Source organism: Podarcis gaigeae (genome assembly GCF_964106915.1).
Source record: "Podarcis gaigeae genome assembly, chromosome: 15".
NCBI lineage: Eukaryota > Metazoa > Chordata > Lepidosauria > Squamata > Lacertidae > Podarcis > Podarcis gaigeae.
Genome location: NC_139692.1, coordinates 38,677,826 through 38,691,746, shown reverse-complemented (window position 1 = coordinate 38,691,746; position 13,921 = coordinate 38,677,826). Strand labels below are relative to the sequence as shown.

Genomic DNA, 13,921 nt, shown 5'->3' with positions numbered 1-13,921 from the left:
CCTCTCTTATCTTTACTTATTTGAACAATTTATATACAGCTTAATGACAACTGTCTCTAAGTGGTGTACAAGAACCCACAACATAGATAGATAAAAATCAATCAAAACTATAAAATCAGACTTTAATTAAAATGCCTGCTGGAATAAAAAAAAATAATAATCTCTTTTGTAGGCACTGTAAGTTCAACAGGGAGGGTGGAAGGTGATGTACAAAATTCAATAGAAACAGCTAAAAAGCAGTTAAATACACACTGATCTAGTTGGTTAAGCATCCAAACACTGCAGCTCCCATGCAAATCTATGTTTTGTTGTGGTGGGGAAAAGCAAAGCCACCCCAGATTAGCTTCACCACACGACTCACATATTTTATCTCCCTGCTGACAGCTTGGAACAGCATCCTCGACATTAAAACAACTCATGCTTTTGTTTAACCTGAAATCCACGCCACCAAATCGAAAATATGGATTTCTGTGGGATTCACAGATATAGGGGTTTTGTTTTGTTTTTGGAAAAAATGGACTGGGAGCAAGACTCTTTCAAATAAATCTCCTTATCAGTGGCCTACAAGCCGAGCGGTTCACAGATGCATGCTAATGGGGACCCATGAACCCTGCAGAAGGGGGAGGAGAGAGGGACAACACAAATAAAGAGAGCAAGAGGTAACATTTATGGAAATCTTATACAAGTTCACACCGGGTATCTAGCAGGATGCTGTACGGCAAGTCTAATCACCAGCTGTCTGTAGAGCTGGAGACTCCCCCCCCTCTAAAAATGTCTTTCAAACAATTAGACCAGCATATTAGACTGGAAACAATTACGCCACTCCAGAGGGGAGGTGCAGTCACACGGGACAGAGACGCAGGTGAGGCTTTTCCAGGAAAAACAACCTTTCCTTCCACAGCTACATATCTGCTGACTCACACTCCAATTAGACCGTCACAGGAGGACATTTCCTGTGCCAAAGATGAATGGCTGCAATGCATTCTACATATTTATATGTAGCGGCTTCTAAGAGTAAGAGGAAAAGTAATATGCAATAAAAAGAAGGCTAGAATGGCTAAGTCATAATTGCTGTGTTTATGGTATAGGTCATTATACTGTGTTAAACGTAATTACTGTCACTTATTGCAGTAAGATCAGGAATTCATTTCAATGCAAGATACAGTGAAGAAAACAGGGAGCTGTCTTATATCAAGTCCGACCATGGCTCCACCTACACTGACAGGCAGCAGCTCTCCAGGTTTCTCTCCCAGTCCTAACTGGAGATGCTGAAGATTGACCCTGGGACACTTGGCAGTGCAAAATAGATGCTCTACTACTGAGCCACAGGCCTTCCCTGGGGTGGGGTGGGGGACAGGAAGCAAGATTCCAGTCATCACGGTTCTGAATTATACCTGCTCTCCAAGGTTTCAAATGGAGTTTTCCCCCTGGCCTTACCTGGGATTGAACCTGGGACTTTTTGCCTCCCAGTCACATGATCCCTGAACTATATTTGTTCCCCATTTACAAGAGAACTAAACCAGTGGCTCTTCTACAAAGCTTGGGCATGATTGGCCTAAAACGTAACTGGATCCGATTTAGAATGAGGCACGGACATAGTCCTGTTTCTATGTCTCCTAAGTGGGAAGATGTGAAAAGCTACTTTTGTTTGTTTTTGACACACAAGTATACACACACTTGCCAGCAAAAAGCCCTACAGTAAAAGTACGTTTTTAAATCCTCTACCTGCTCTGCTGCTGTGCTGCACTCGCCTTGCCTGATCCAGATGTTTCTCCCTGGAAATCTGTAAAGGTGTCATCAAGCCCTCCAGACTTAGAAGCGTCCTGGAAATCTTGGAAGTCATCGTCATCCTGTTTGGCTGCCTAGATTAATATGAAATCAGAAAGTCCCCTTTCAGGGCGAGAGCAATCTTGTACCTAGCTGCTTTGCATTCTTTAAAACTAACACTACTATGCTATCTATGTATTTTGTTATTTATTGGTTACTCCTAAAGTTTCTAGGAGGCTTCCAATAGCAGAGATGCACACTTTTCCTTCTCTTCCCTTAAAACCAGAAGCATGCTTTGTTCCTACACCCCAGAAGATTTGCTTTCATAGTGCACAGGAGAAAGAAGCGTTCCGGGAGATGATGGCGCCGGGTCAAGTCTCCACTGAGTCTCTGCTGTGTAAGTAGGAGCTCTAATTATCAAATTACTCTGATAAAAAGGCTCAGCCTATGAAAATAACTGCCAACTTTTATCAGTAAAAGACTCCGGGAGCTGTCGGGTGGGCTTTCAAATCTCCCCTCCCTTCTGAAGCTACTTACATCAACTTTGAACTCCGCCCTTGCAAAGCCCTTAATACTGTGGGCTGGATAAAGTAGCCCTATTTATTTCTGAGTCCGAGCATGGTACAGTGGTACCTCAGGCTATATACGCTTCAGGTTACATACGCTTCAGGTTACAGATGCCGCTAACCCAGAAATATTACCTCAGGTTAAGAACTTTGCTTCAGGATGAGAACAGAAATTGTGCTCCGGCAGCGCGGCGGCAGCAGGAGGCCCCACTAGCTAAAGTGGTGCTTCAGGTTAAGAATAGTTTCCGGTTAAGAACGGACCTCCAGAACGATTTAAGTACTTAACCAGAGGTACCACTGTACTTACAAGACAATGTTGCAAAGAACTGGGGATTTCACCCACAGAACCTGTAACAACTGCCCCAAAGAAAAAACAGGCCAATATTTCAACATACTTTCAACCCAAGGCTAATGAAGCAAATAATCCAGGAAACCTCCATGCTCATGAGTGGTCTGTTGACCACGCCTGGATTGCAAGGAGAATGAAGCGTCGGCTCCCAGAGGGAGGGTGTTTGCAGAGCTTCTGCATAAGTCACTGTTCAAAGCACAGCTCTTTCCCATGTCAGTGACTCACGCAGAGAGTCCTTCCAAGGAGTACAGAATCATAGAATCATAAAGTTGGAAGGGACCATAAGAGTCATCTAGGGCTAGGCCAACCCCCTGCAATGCAGGAATCTTTTGCCCAACAAGGGGCTCGAACCCACAGCCCTGAGATTAAGAGTCTCACACTCTACTGACTGAGCTATCCCAGCTAGCAGTAATTCTGCTGCTGCATGTCTGCATCAAGAGTGACTGGGTGATCCTACCGCACTGCATACAGATGCACAGCAGAGGCAAACTGTAGTTAAACATAGCTGCATAAAACCCATTGAAATGAATGGACATTATTAATTCATTTACTGAAACGCATTTATAAACTGTTTCCTTTTTTAAAAAAAATCTAAGTTTTAAAAAACAAACAACATATTGTTAGAACATAAAACAAAAATAAAACAGAAGTATTTAAAAACAACCACCACAGGGCTGTATCCAACTAAGTTTCACTCAGAACTGACCCCTTGAAAGGAAAGAACCTAAGTCAATAGTACAGTGGTACCTCAGTTCTTGAACATCTCCGTTGACAAACATTTCAGAACCCGAACGCCAAAAACCTGGAAGCAACTGCTTCCATTTTCGAACGCACCTCGGAAGTCCAAATGGCTCCCGCTGTGTGTTTTTTCAATTTTCTCAACTGAATTTGCAGACAGCCCTTTGCGCCTCGGTTTTCGAACGTTTCGGAACTCAAACGGTCTTTCGGAATGGATTACATTTGAGAACCGAGGTACCATTGTATCCTTTAACTTCAATGTGCCTACTCTGAGTAGGACCACCACTGACTACAACCCAATAAAATTTAAAAGAAAAGATGCACTTAAACACAATGAAAGCCATATAAAAACCCTGTAATTTATATGGGTTCTAAGCTGCCTTGCATACAGTCATGCAGAGAAACGGCATGCGGGTTAAAAATGAAGCACAAATACTTAAAAACTGAAAGCAAAGAAGCAGGATATGAGAACGACAACTGAGCATTAAAAGAAAGAGATGTTCACCCTCTGTTGCTTAAATATTGGCTGGAAAGGACAAGTTCTTGCTTAAACCCACTTCAAGAAGGATTCTCGCTTATTGCATGGCATACGCGGCACTGACCTGGCTTGGAGGGTAAGGCGGCATGAACCCGCTGGGCGCCGGCGCTGAAGGTCCCGCCACTGGTGCAGCCATGTTGATCCCCACCACGGCGGGCGTCATACTAAGAGGCATGGAGACGGGAGGCCCCGGCGGCATCATCGACTGCTGGCTCACCGTGACAGGGATTGCCATCGGGAGCCCACTCAGTGTAGGGAGCGGGGCAGAAGGGAACTGGTTCAAACCGTCGGGACTCATAGCCGGAAGGCCTCTCTGTAAGCGAAAAGAGGGGGCAGGGGGGAGTATTAATAGACAGCAGCACTGTTTTTATAAGGCGCTACAGTGATACCTCGGGTTACATACGCTTCAGTTTACAGATGCTTCAGGTTACAGACTCCACTAACCCAGATATATTACCTCAGGTTAAGAACTTTGCTTCAGGATAAGAACAGAAATCGTGCTCCGGCGGCGCAGCGGCAGCAGGAGGCCCCATTAGCTAAAGTGGTGCTTCAGGTTAAGAACAGTTTCAGGTTAAGAACAGACCTCCGGAACGAATTAAGTTCTTAACCCGAGGTACCACTGTATTAGAATGGGAAGCAAAAGATGAACAAGTAGTATCTTCAATAACACACTGAGCAATGGATATTGGTCACAATATTGAAATGTCAGCATGGGAGCGTTTGTGGAACACAGAATTAAAGTTTACATCAAGTTATGGTGTGAGGGGGAAATTTGTGAAAATGATTTATAGCAAAACTAGCAAGAATGTATAAATCGGAATCAAGCATTTGTTAGAAATAAGGGAGGTATTTTTTCCCATGTGTGGTGGACTTGTAATAAGGTAAAAGCCTACTGAGAGATGATATGTAATGAATTGAAAAAAATGTTTGTGATAACCTCAATTAGGAAACCAGAGGCTTTTGGGGAGGAATTATGGGATTAGAGTTACCTAGACAATATAAAAAAAAATTATGTATGTGACCACTGCTGCTCAAATGATTTCTCCAACTTTACTGAAATGATACAGGACTTGGTGTAATTTTCCACCAATGCCTGGGGGTGCAGCAAGCCATTTGGAGACTGGCACATCACTGTAACAAAGGGGGTGCAGAATCTGGCCAGTTTCCTGCAAGGAGTATCGCTACAAGCCCTGTACCACAGCACGTCCTTTCCCGCTTTTCTAACAAGCGGTGCAGAGAACCCACTCAAAAGATGTGAGCTGACCTTCTCCCAGCTTTGCCTCCCAGTGTTTAGTTGCTCCTACCTGAGTTACGGCTATCATCGCCAGAACGGTATACAGCTCTTCTTTCGTAAGCTTCCCAGGAGTGGTGCGGTTGGCCAAGGCCCATATTTGCCCAAGCGTCTCCCTGGGAAGTCCAGATGACATCAGGATGGGATAAAGTTTGCCAGTGTCTATTCCAGTGGGCGTCATAGTGGTTTCTAGAATTTTCTTGTACAGATCTGCAAAGAAAAAAGCCATCATTGGACTTCGCATAATCAGGAGTTGCCAACACATAAGAACCCAAATTAGAGACAAGATGAACTTGGACTTGGACATCATCAAATGCCAACCCTCCAGCTCCACTGTGGAGCTGGACAGCAAACAGAGCATGTACAGAATTCTCCATGGAATTATAATAATAATTTATTATTTGTACCCCGCCCATCTGGCTGGGTTTCCCCAGCCACTCTTTCCAACAAAGATTAAAAATACATTAAAATGTCACACATTAAAAACTTCCCTAAACAGGGCTGCCTTCAGATGTCTTCTAAATGGCAGGTAGTTGTTTATCTCTTTGACATCTGATGGGAGGGCGTTACACAGGGCGGGTGCCACTGCCGAGAAGGCCCTCTGCCTGGTTCCCTGTAGCTTTGTTTCTCGCAGTGAGGGAACCACCAGAAGGCCCTCGGCACTGGACCTCAGTGTCTGGGCAGAACAATTCTGCGACATGTGTGGTTTCGTGTGGCCTAGCAGTTAGAGTGTCAGGCTGAAACCTGGGTTCAAATCTCTACTCAGCCACAAAAGTCCACCGTGACCCCTTGGACCAGCCTTATCTACACCACAGGGTTGTTGTGAGAATAAAATGGCAGGGTGGGGAGCGGGAGAGAACAGACCACCTGAATGAAGCTTATAGACCCTGTTCTAAATGTTTTCAGAAGGTTTTTAGTAGTAGTAGTAGTAGTAGAAGAAGAAGAAGAGTTTGGGTTTGATATCCCGCTTTATCACTACCTGAAGGAGTCTCAAAGCGGCTATGTTCCTACTTTAAATGGTAGTGTTTTAACATTTTGATGCTCCCAGACTCCTTTGGGAGAAGGGTGGTATAAAAATTCAATAAATAAAATAAAAGTGAGATGCCCTTAGCAAGCCCAGTTTAAAATCTAGTGTTGCCTACTAAACACTTAGCAGAGTGTCTATATACCAGTCCCCTCACCTGCAGAAAGGGCAAATCATCTTAAGAAATAAGCTGGTTTAATTACAAGGCATCCAGAATGGGAGGAGAGCTTGCATCACCTTTTCTAATACCTTCAAAGGCTATTCCTGCTCAGTTTCATCATTGCCATTAATATTACCTGGAACTAAATTATCATTGTATATCCAGGGAGGCAACAGTTGCTGGATTGGATCCTGGGAAGGGAAGACTCCGACACCTAAAAGGCACACACACGAAAGGAAAACTATATTTAGGAAATATCTGCAGCGAAATGACTCATCTGGAACACTTCCGTCATCTTATTTCAAAGGATTAATCGCCTCTCTTGCAAGCAGTCCGGAATAAAATGGCACGCTCAAAGAAATGAGGGAAGAGACTCTCCTTCTGCACACAAATCAAGCTTTAAACACTCTGTATATGCAACAGAGCCTCTCTACACAGAGCTTGTGAGAAGCATTTCTAGGACTGCTGGAATTTTAAAAAATAAATGCAATTCAGCTGAGTGCTGGTGGGACCAAGGACCAGCTGAGCGCTGGCAAGGAGACCAGCGACAGGCAGAGATAGAGCCAATGGCAGGTGAAGCCACCCTCTGACTTGTTGTAAGAAGGCAGGAAGATGGGGGCTGTCTGAGGTTGGTGGGGCAGAGTCCCATTTGCCCTAATGGATAAGCCTCCATGGCAACTAGGCGGGGCTTTTCTATTTCTACAAATCACCATAGTAAGAGCAATAGCTTTCCTTAGGCGTACTAAGATTTCTCCTGAAGAGGAGTGGAGGGGTAATGTTCTGGCCAGAGAAGTCAAAACACACATCCGGCCCTCGGAGCCGCCACTCCTGCAGCTGCAGAGTGCCAACTTCTGCAAACGCCTCTCCTTGGGAATGAAATGTACCTGAAGAGGCTGCTTCAGTGATGCCAGCAGCAAGTACTTGTATGGCCATCATCATGGTGGTGGAGGAATCTAGCATCTGCAAAGAGCGATGGCCATAGAGTCCATCTCAAGTTCATTCCACACCACTGCCACTTCGTTTTATGCCTGTTCTTTAAGCAGGCAAAACCCTTCTTAATTTGTAGAGTCCGTTAAGTGCTATCACTGCTGTTAGAAGAGAGGCCACCTGAACAGCAATCCAGGCGGTGCACAGAGAACTAAACGGAGAAGCGGAAATACTGGAACAGTTCATAATGGGTTCTATTGGTCAAATTACGTTTGTGTGAATTATTATAGAACATAGGCAGAGTCTGCCTAGCTCAGTATTGTCTGCACTGACTGGCAGAGGCTCCCCAGGGTTTCAGAAGGGGGTCTTTCTACTTAGACCTGCTGGGGGTTGAAACAGGGACATTCTGCACATGCTGGAGCACTGAGCTACATCTCTCCCCTTAATATTCCACTCCTCCTGGTGCTATATTTAGTAGGAAGACAATGAGCTGCCTTATAGCAAGTCATATTGTTGGTCTGCTTAGCCCTGTGTTGTCTACACTGACTGGCAGCTGCTCTCCAGGGTTTCAGACAGTGGGTATTCCCAGTCCTATCTGGAGATGCAAGGGACTGAACCTGGAACCTTCTGCATGCAAAAGCAGCAGCTCCACAACTGACCTATGTCCCTTCCCCTATTACCTCCCCTTAAGTCTACACCATCCATCAACTTCATTCATGGTATTGGGATGCGTTTGTTGCTGTTTGAGGAGATGAGGTGTTTATTCCCCCCCCCCACTCCACAAGGTAAATGACAGCTAAAGACAAGAATCAGAAGAAAGCATGCATGATTGGAAGAACTTTTTTTTCTGCAGGATTCAAAGAAGCTTGTTATGTTTTGACCCTTACAGGTTACAAACAAAGTTTGAGAAACAGAAGCAGAACTTGTGGACGTCACATGTTAAGTCAGGAGAATCGACGCTTCGCTGTTATTATTCAAGCAGGGGTTCAGAGCAAAATCACCCGGCATTCGTGTTAAAGAGGTTAGCATGTTCAAGCAGCACTGGAGCGTAAGCTCTGCAAGACACAGATATGCTCACCACGCTCTTGGGCTGACAGGTTTTGTTCTGAAGCCTTGTTTGCCTTTGGACCGGGGCTGCCGCTCGGGAGCGCCCCTGCGGGCTGCCAGTTACTGGCCCCTAACCTGGGATCAGGGCCGTTTGCAGCTGGAGCTGCGGCACTGAGCTCAGCGTCAGGAGTTTTAAGTTGGGTTTGTGCCTGCCCAAATTCACTCAACCCACAGGGTGGCAGGGGCTTCTCTTCCAAGGGAGGGCCTGGACAGATAAAAGGAGGAATTGTTGGCACTTGGTTAAATCTCAAGTTTGGAACTCCACCCCAATCCACACACAAATACACCCTGCCTCCAAACACAAAAGGAGCTGTCGAGGTGTGGAAACAAGAATGAATGACCAGCCCCACATATACCCAAGGCTGGTGCAGGTGTCATGTCTTCCTATATGTCATTTTATTCCTTTTCAACCAGCTCTCAACATTCCATGGCTACTGAGCATGTTCAGGCCTCATTTAGTTTCTTGGGAGGGGGAGTTGCCCCTAAGGTGTATTTCAACCCACTTCCTCCCCCCAAAAGCTAGAGGTTCTCTTGAGCATGCTGATACCTCCCTCTTCTTTCCAATAGCTCCATTTTAGCTTCGTATCTGTTGGCACTCACCACATGAGTTTGACACTAGAGGGAGTGATTATTATTTTTTAGATGTTACGTATGTAAGTCACGGCTCAAGAGGCATTCCTTCCTGTGACAAAAGAGGGGAGAATACCTCTTCTAAGAAAGCACCTGCCACTATGGATTTAGAAGTACTAACTTTCAAATTCTGCTGCCCAATTAATTGGGGGTGGGTACCTCTTAAATTGGAACACAGGTGGCGCTGTGGGTTAAACCACAGAGCCTAGGACTTGCTGATCAGAAGGTCGGCGGTTCGAATCCCCATGACGGGGTGAGCTCCCATTGCTCGGTCCCTGCTCCTGCCAACCTAGCAGTTCAAAAGCACGTCAAAGTGCAAGTAGATAAATAGGTAATGCTCTGGCAGGAAGGTAAGCAGCGTTTCAGTGTGCTGCTCTGGTTTGCCAGAAGCGGCTTAGTCATGCTGGCCACATGACCCGGAAGCTGTACGCTGGCTCCCACGGCCAATAAAGCAAGATGAGCGCCACAACCCCAGAGTCGGCCACGACTGGACCTAATGCTCAAGGGTCCCTTTATCTTTACCTTTACCTCTTAAATCAATCAAAATATTTTTAAGCAACCTAGTAATACAACATCATGCATATTTGCTAGACACATGTTCCACTGCATGTAACAGGGCTTACTCCAGAGGAAGTGTGCTCAGGATCACAGCCTAAATGTTGCAGCTCTAAGTCAAATCACTTGTTTTTGATTAGATGGAATTTACCAAGCATAAAGTCAACTTCCCATATTCAGTGCTGCTAGATTTCGTACCCCATCCCCTCCCAAACACCAAATACATGGTATGTTACCTGTTTTCTGAGTGTTTTGTGAAGCTGGAGAAGCAGAGAAATAAGGAACCTGCCCCCTGGGGCCGTGAAAGATGGAGGACACTGGAATCTGGGCTGGAGGGAGAGACTGGGCCACAACCTTCTCTGAAAGCCGTTGCCCAGCCTGGGAGGAAGGATGGCAAGACTGAAAAGGCTGGGAAGAGGTGGGAGGCACGAATGTCGGGGCGTTCTCGACAGGCCCCTGTATAAAGTCACTAAACTCGTCATCGTCAAGAAAGGCAGAGGTTTGGGAGACAGACACAGTAGAATGGGATGGCGTGGGATGATCTGCAAAATGGAATGAACACACACACATACGTACACACAAAATGGAAACCAATGAGGACAACAAGGCTTTTTGCTAAGGATAATAAATAAATATAGAGAGAGGGAGGGAGGGAGAGAAATGGCCATTTCTAATGAAGGCAGAACAAGTTTGCTGGCAATGTTGATTCCATGCCAAGCGGTATTGCTCAGTGTTTCGTAAACTGCTGCGCTGAGGAACACTGCTGCATTGAGGAGGTCCTCCTGAGAGTTCCCCTGCCCTCAGACGTTCAGGTGGCGGCGGCCCAGGAGAGTGTATTGCCTGTGGCAGCCCCTAAGTTGTGGAACTCCCCCCCCCCCTTCAAAGGGGGTCTGGCAATTTCACTATACAGTCGTACCTTGGTTGTCGAACGAAATCCGTTCCAGAAGTCAGTTCGACTTCCGAAAACGTTCAACAACCAAGGCACGGCTTCCGATCGGCTGCAGGAGCTTCCTGCACTTAATCGGAAGCAGCGTCGGACATTCAACTTCCAAAGAACATTCGCAAACCGGAACATTCACTTCTGGGTTTGTGGCGTTCGGAAGCCAAAACGTTTGAGTCGCAAGGCATTCAAGATCCAAGGTACGACTGTATAGGTTTTGTCGTTACGTTGAAGATGCACCTCTTTATCCTGGGATTTGCCACCTGAGACGCATGTTGTTAGTACCCATCCTAATCTTGTGACTAAGTTTTAAAGCTGCTGCATTTGTCCTGTGAAGGTGTATGGAATGGAGGCAGTAGTGACTGACGCTCATTGGGACTGGCAGGGTGGAAGGCAGGGAGTCCAGCAGTAGGTGGAGCCAATTAATTCTGGTTCCCTTCCCCTCTTAATAATAATAATAATAATCCTTCTCCCTGTTGAGTTTTATATGGGTGTTGCTATGATCCTGTCACAGTTAAGCACCCTTCAGTCCTGCTGATTTCAAAAGGAGAGGTTGAATCAATGAGATTTATAAGTGCTTAACTCTGGTTTCAGTAGGTCCTTAATGTATTAGCAAACGAAGAAACAAATAAAATTATTATCAACTAGATAGATGCTAAATGGTTTTTATGAAGCTGCATCTCATTATCTTAGCCCTGCCCTTGTGGCCTCCAGAGGTTTCTAGACTACATATCCTGTTGTTGCTGTCATTAATTTATTTATACCCTGCCCTTTTTCCCTAATGGGACTCAAGATGGCTTACAGATAAAAATAAGTGCTAAAAACATAGAAAAAGCAATTACGCATTGACATAAATTTAAACTATATGTGTGTGTTAAATCTATTTAAACCACACAAATAATTACAATTCAAAGAGCACGACACCAGCCCTTTCATTAAAAGGAGTTGGTTTCCAAAAGTTCTTGGAACAGGAAGGTGTTCACCTGCCAGTGAAAGGACAACAAGGAGAGAATCAGTCTGGCTTCGCTAGGGAGGGAGTTTCAAAGTCTGGGAGCAGCTGCCAAAAAGGCCCTCTCCCATGTCCCCACCAAGTGTGCCTGTGAGAGTGGCAGGACCAAGTGTCATCCCTGATCATTGGCCATGTTGGCTGGGACTGATTGGCACTGGAGTCCGACAACACTAGGAGAGCACCAGCTCCGGGGTTTTCATTCTCCGCATCTCTGATGAAAAACGTAATACCTGAGTTTTTTGGATGTGATGTCGGCGTGGGGTGCAGCTTCGCATCTCTGGAAAACCCATCCAGGTTCCCTTTAATAGCTTCCAGTGCATCGTCTCTGCTCTTCTCACCCATCTAAAAACAGAGACATTAGAGCGTAAGAAAAAGATGGCAGCTGGATCAGGCCAAAGGCCCCTCTAGCCAGTGGCCAACCAGTTGCCCCGAAGGAAAGCCTGCAAACAGGACCTGAGTGCGAGAGCACTGTCCCCTCCTGCGGTTTCCAGCAACTGGCATTCAGAAGCACCCTGCCTGACAGTGAAGACATGACCCGTGGTGAAACTCTTAACGGCATGTGAAAAATATGTTTTAAACACTTTTTCTTCCCCTAACAAAAGCCAGTTTTGCATCTCAGTGGCAACCTTTATCAAGAGGCCAACCGAAACAGTCAAACTAAAACATTTTTTTGTCCGGGAGAAGTTTATCATTTCATATCTTGCTTTTTGTTCAGCCTTGTATATTTCAATGCTCTGCACTGTTTCATTAAAAGGTTACATTTTCTATCAGCTGTGCTCATTTTCCCAGCTCAAGAGAAAATATGTTAATGAATTTAAAATCCGATAGGGTGCTGCTGAAAACACCCCTTGTCAACAGACCTTTGGCTTCACGCTGCTTAAAAGCCGTAGCTTTTGTTTCTGCTCTTCAAACTGGCGCCTTTTTCTTTCTTCTTCAAAAAACTTTTGCTGGTGTTCATATCGTTTCCTGCAACGAGATACAAGCCATGCCATTTTTTAAAAAAGGATTATTATTTAGGCCCTATGCTTCACCACTATTTATTTTCCTGCTTTCCGCAGCTAAGTATTACATTTCTTAAACCAGTGGTAGGGAAACTTCTTCCACCTGAGGGCCACATTCCCTTCTGTGCAATCTTCTGAGGGCCATGTGCCCTTGGTGGGCGGGGCCAGAAGTAAAAGTGGGTGGAGCAACCCATGTAAATTTTACCTTTGTGTCCTAGGCTGGTTTCTATACGCACCCACATGACCCTTCTTCTTCTTCTGTATCTAGGCAAGCAAGAGACATTGTTCAAAGACAACACCAACCAAGTAATCCCACTAATGGGGGGCTGCACTTGACCCCAGGCTTGCCTTAGGACAAAGTTACACTGCCCAAGACCCAGTCTTGTTCGAAGCACTCTTAATCTCTAAATTCAGATGTGATCTTCACAGCTGCCTGGCTGAAATGGGTTCTCATGATAATGTTCCTTGCTTGCTTGGAAGAAGAGGGGTGTTTGTGTGAGTTTAGAACCCTGTGGTTTCTGAAAAGTTGGAATGCAGCCTACTGTACAAAGGTCAGTCATCTCCTTTGCTCCACCCACTTTTGCCACTGGCTCCACCCACCACTGGTATGTCAGCCCCATATGGTTGCCCAAAACGGAATGTTCTTCTTGGGCTATAAAGGCACCCCGCTCCTACTATAAGGCCCCTAACGACCCTTCTCATCTCCATCCCAACACTTGGTGGGGACAGCTAAGCATCACTTACTGTTGCTCTTCCACAAACTGCTTCCGCATGTCCTGGGTGTACTGAGGAGCTGCTGGGCGCATTCCTAAGAAGGGAGCCTGCCCCATGTATGACATCCCAGCCGCTTGCATCGGGCCCAGATTCATGCCACCCTGGGAAGCAAATGAAACATATGGCATTCAATTATTTAATGTTAAAAATAAAAAAAACCCACCTTGCTAAGAGCAAGCAACATTGGGGGAAGCCAACCCTGGAATCTGGGAAAGGGATGCAGCTCAGTGAGAAAACACCTGCATGGTGTGCAGAAGGTTTCTGGTTCAATCTGCAATGGCCACGGGACCTGCTACAACAAGACACTGCAATGGTGGAGGGTTCCTGCTTTACAGGAGTTCCAACCAGCCATGCACACTTCCAATACAGCTCGTCCCATTCCATCCAACTCCCATTTCAACTTTCTGTCACCACCGAGGATGCTTTGTCCTCGTTGCCCTCTAGCATGCTTCCCCCAAGATTCTGTGCTCTCTTTGGGGCTTGCTGTGTAAGGAGTTCCTCATCCCCTCCCCGTAACACCCAAGACACAAACAGGATGCTTGGTG

At 45.8% G+C, this 13,921-nt stretch overlaps 1 protein-coding gene across 7 annotated transcripts in view; it reads right to left on the bottom strand.

Annotated features, from left to right (window-relative positions):
* The window catches only part of SYNRG (synergin gamma), a 56,092-nt gene that overhangs the window by 34,649 nt on the left and 7,522 nt on the right, over positions 1 to 13,921 (bottom strand). For 3 of the 7 annotated variants that reach the window (XM_083714317.1, XM_083714318.1, XM_083714319.1), the window contains exons 4-12: positions 13,347 to 13,477; positions 12,462 to 12,567; positions 11,832 to 11,943; positions 9,889 to 10,194; positions 8,439 to 8,672; positions 6,570 to 6,647; positions 5,263 to 5,459; positions 4,023 to 4,271; positions 1,726 to 1,862 (exon numbers count right to left, since the gene is read on the bottom strand). In XM_083714317.1, the coding sequence (XP_083570443.1) occupies positions 1,726 to 1,862; positions 4,023 to 4,271; positions 5,263 to 5,459; positions 6,570 to 6,647; positions 8,439 to 8,672; positions 9,889 to 10,194; positions 11,832 to 11,943; positions 12,462 to 12,567; positions 13,347 to 13,477 (1,550 nt within the window). The remainder of the gene's footprint in view (positions 1 to 1,725; positions 1,863 to 4,022; positions 4,272 to 5,262; positions 5,460 to 6,569; positions 6,648 to 8,438; positions 8,673 to 9,888; positions 10,195 to 11,831; positions 11,944 to 12,461; positions 12,568 to 13,346; positions 13,478 to 13,921) is intronic. The other 4 variants (XM_083714322.1, XM_083714323.1, XM_083714320.1 and 1 more) reach the window with 3 other exon arrangements.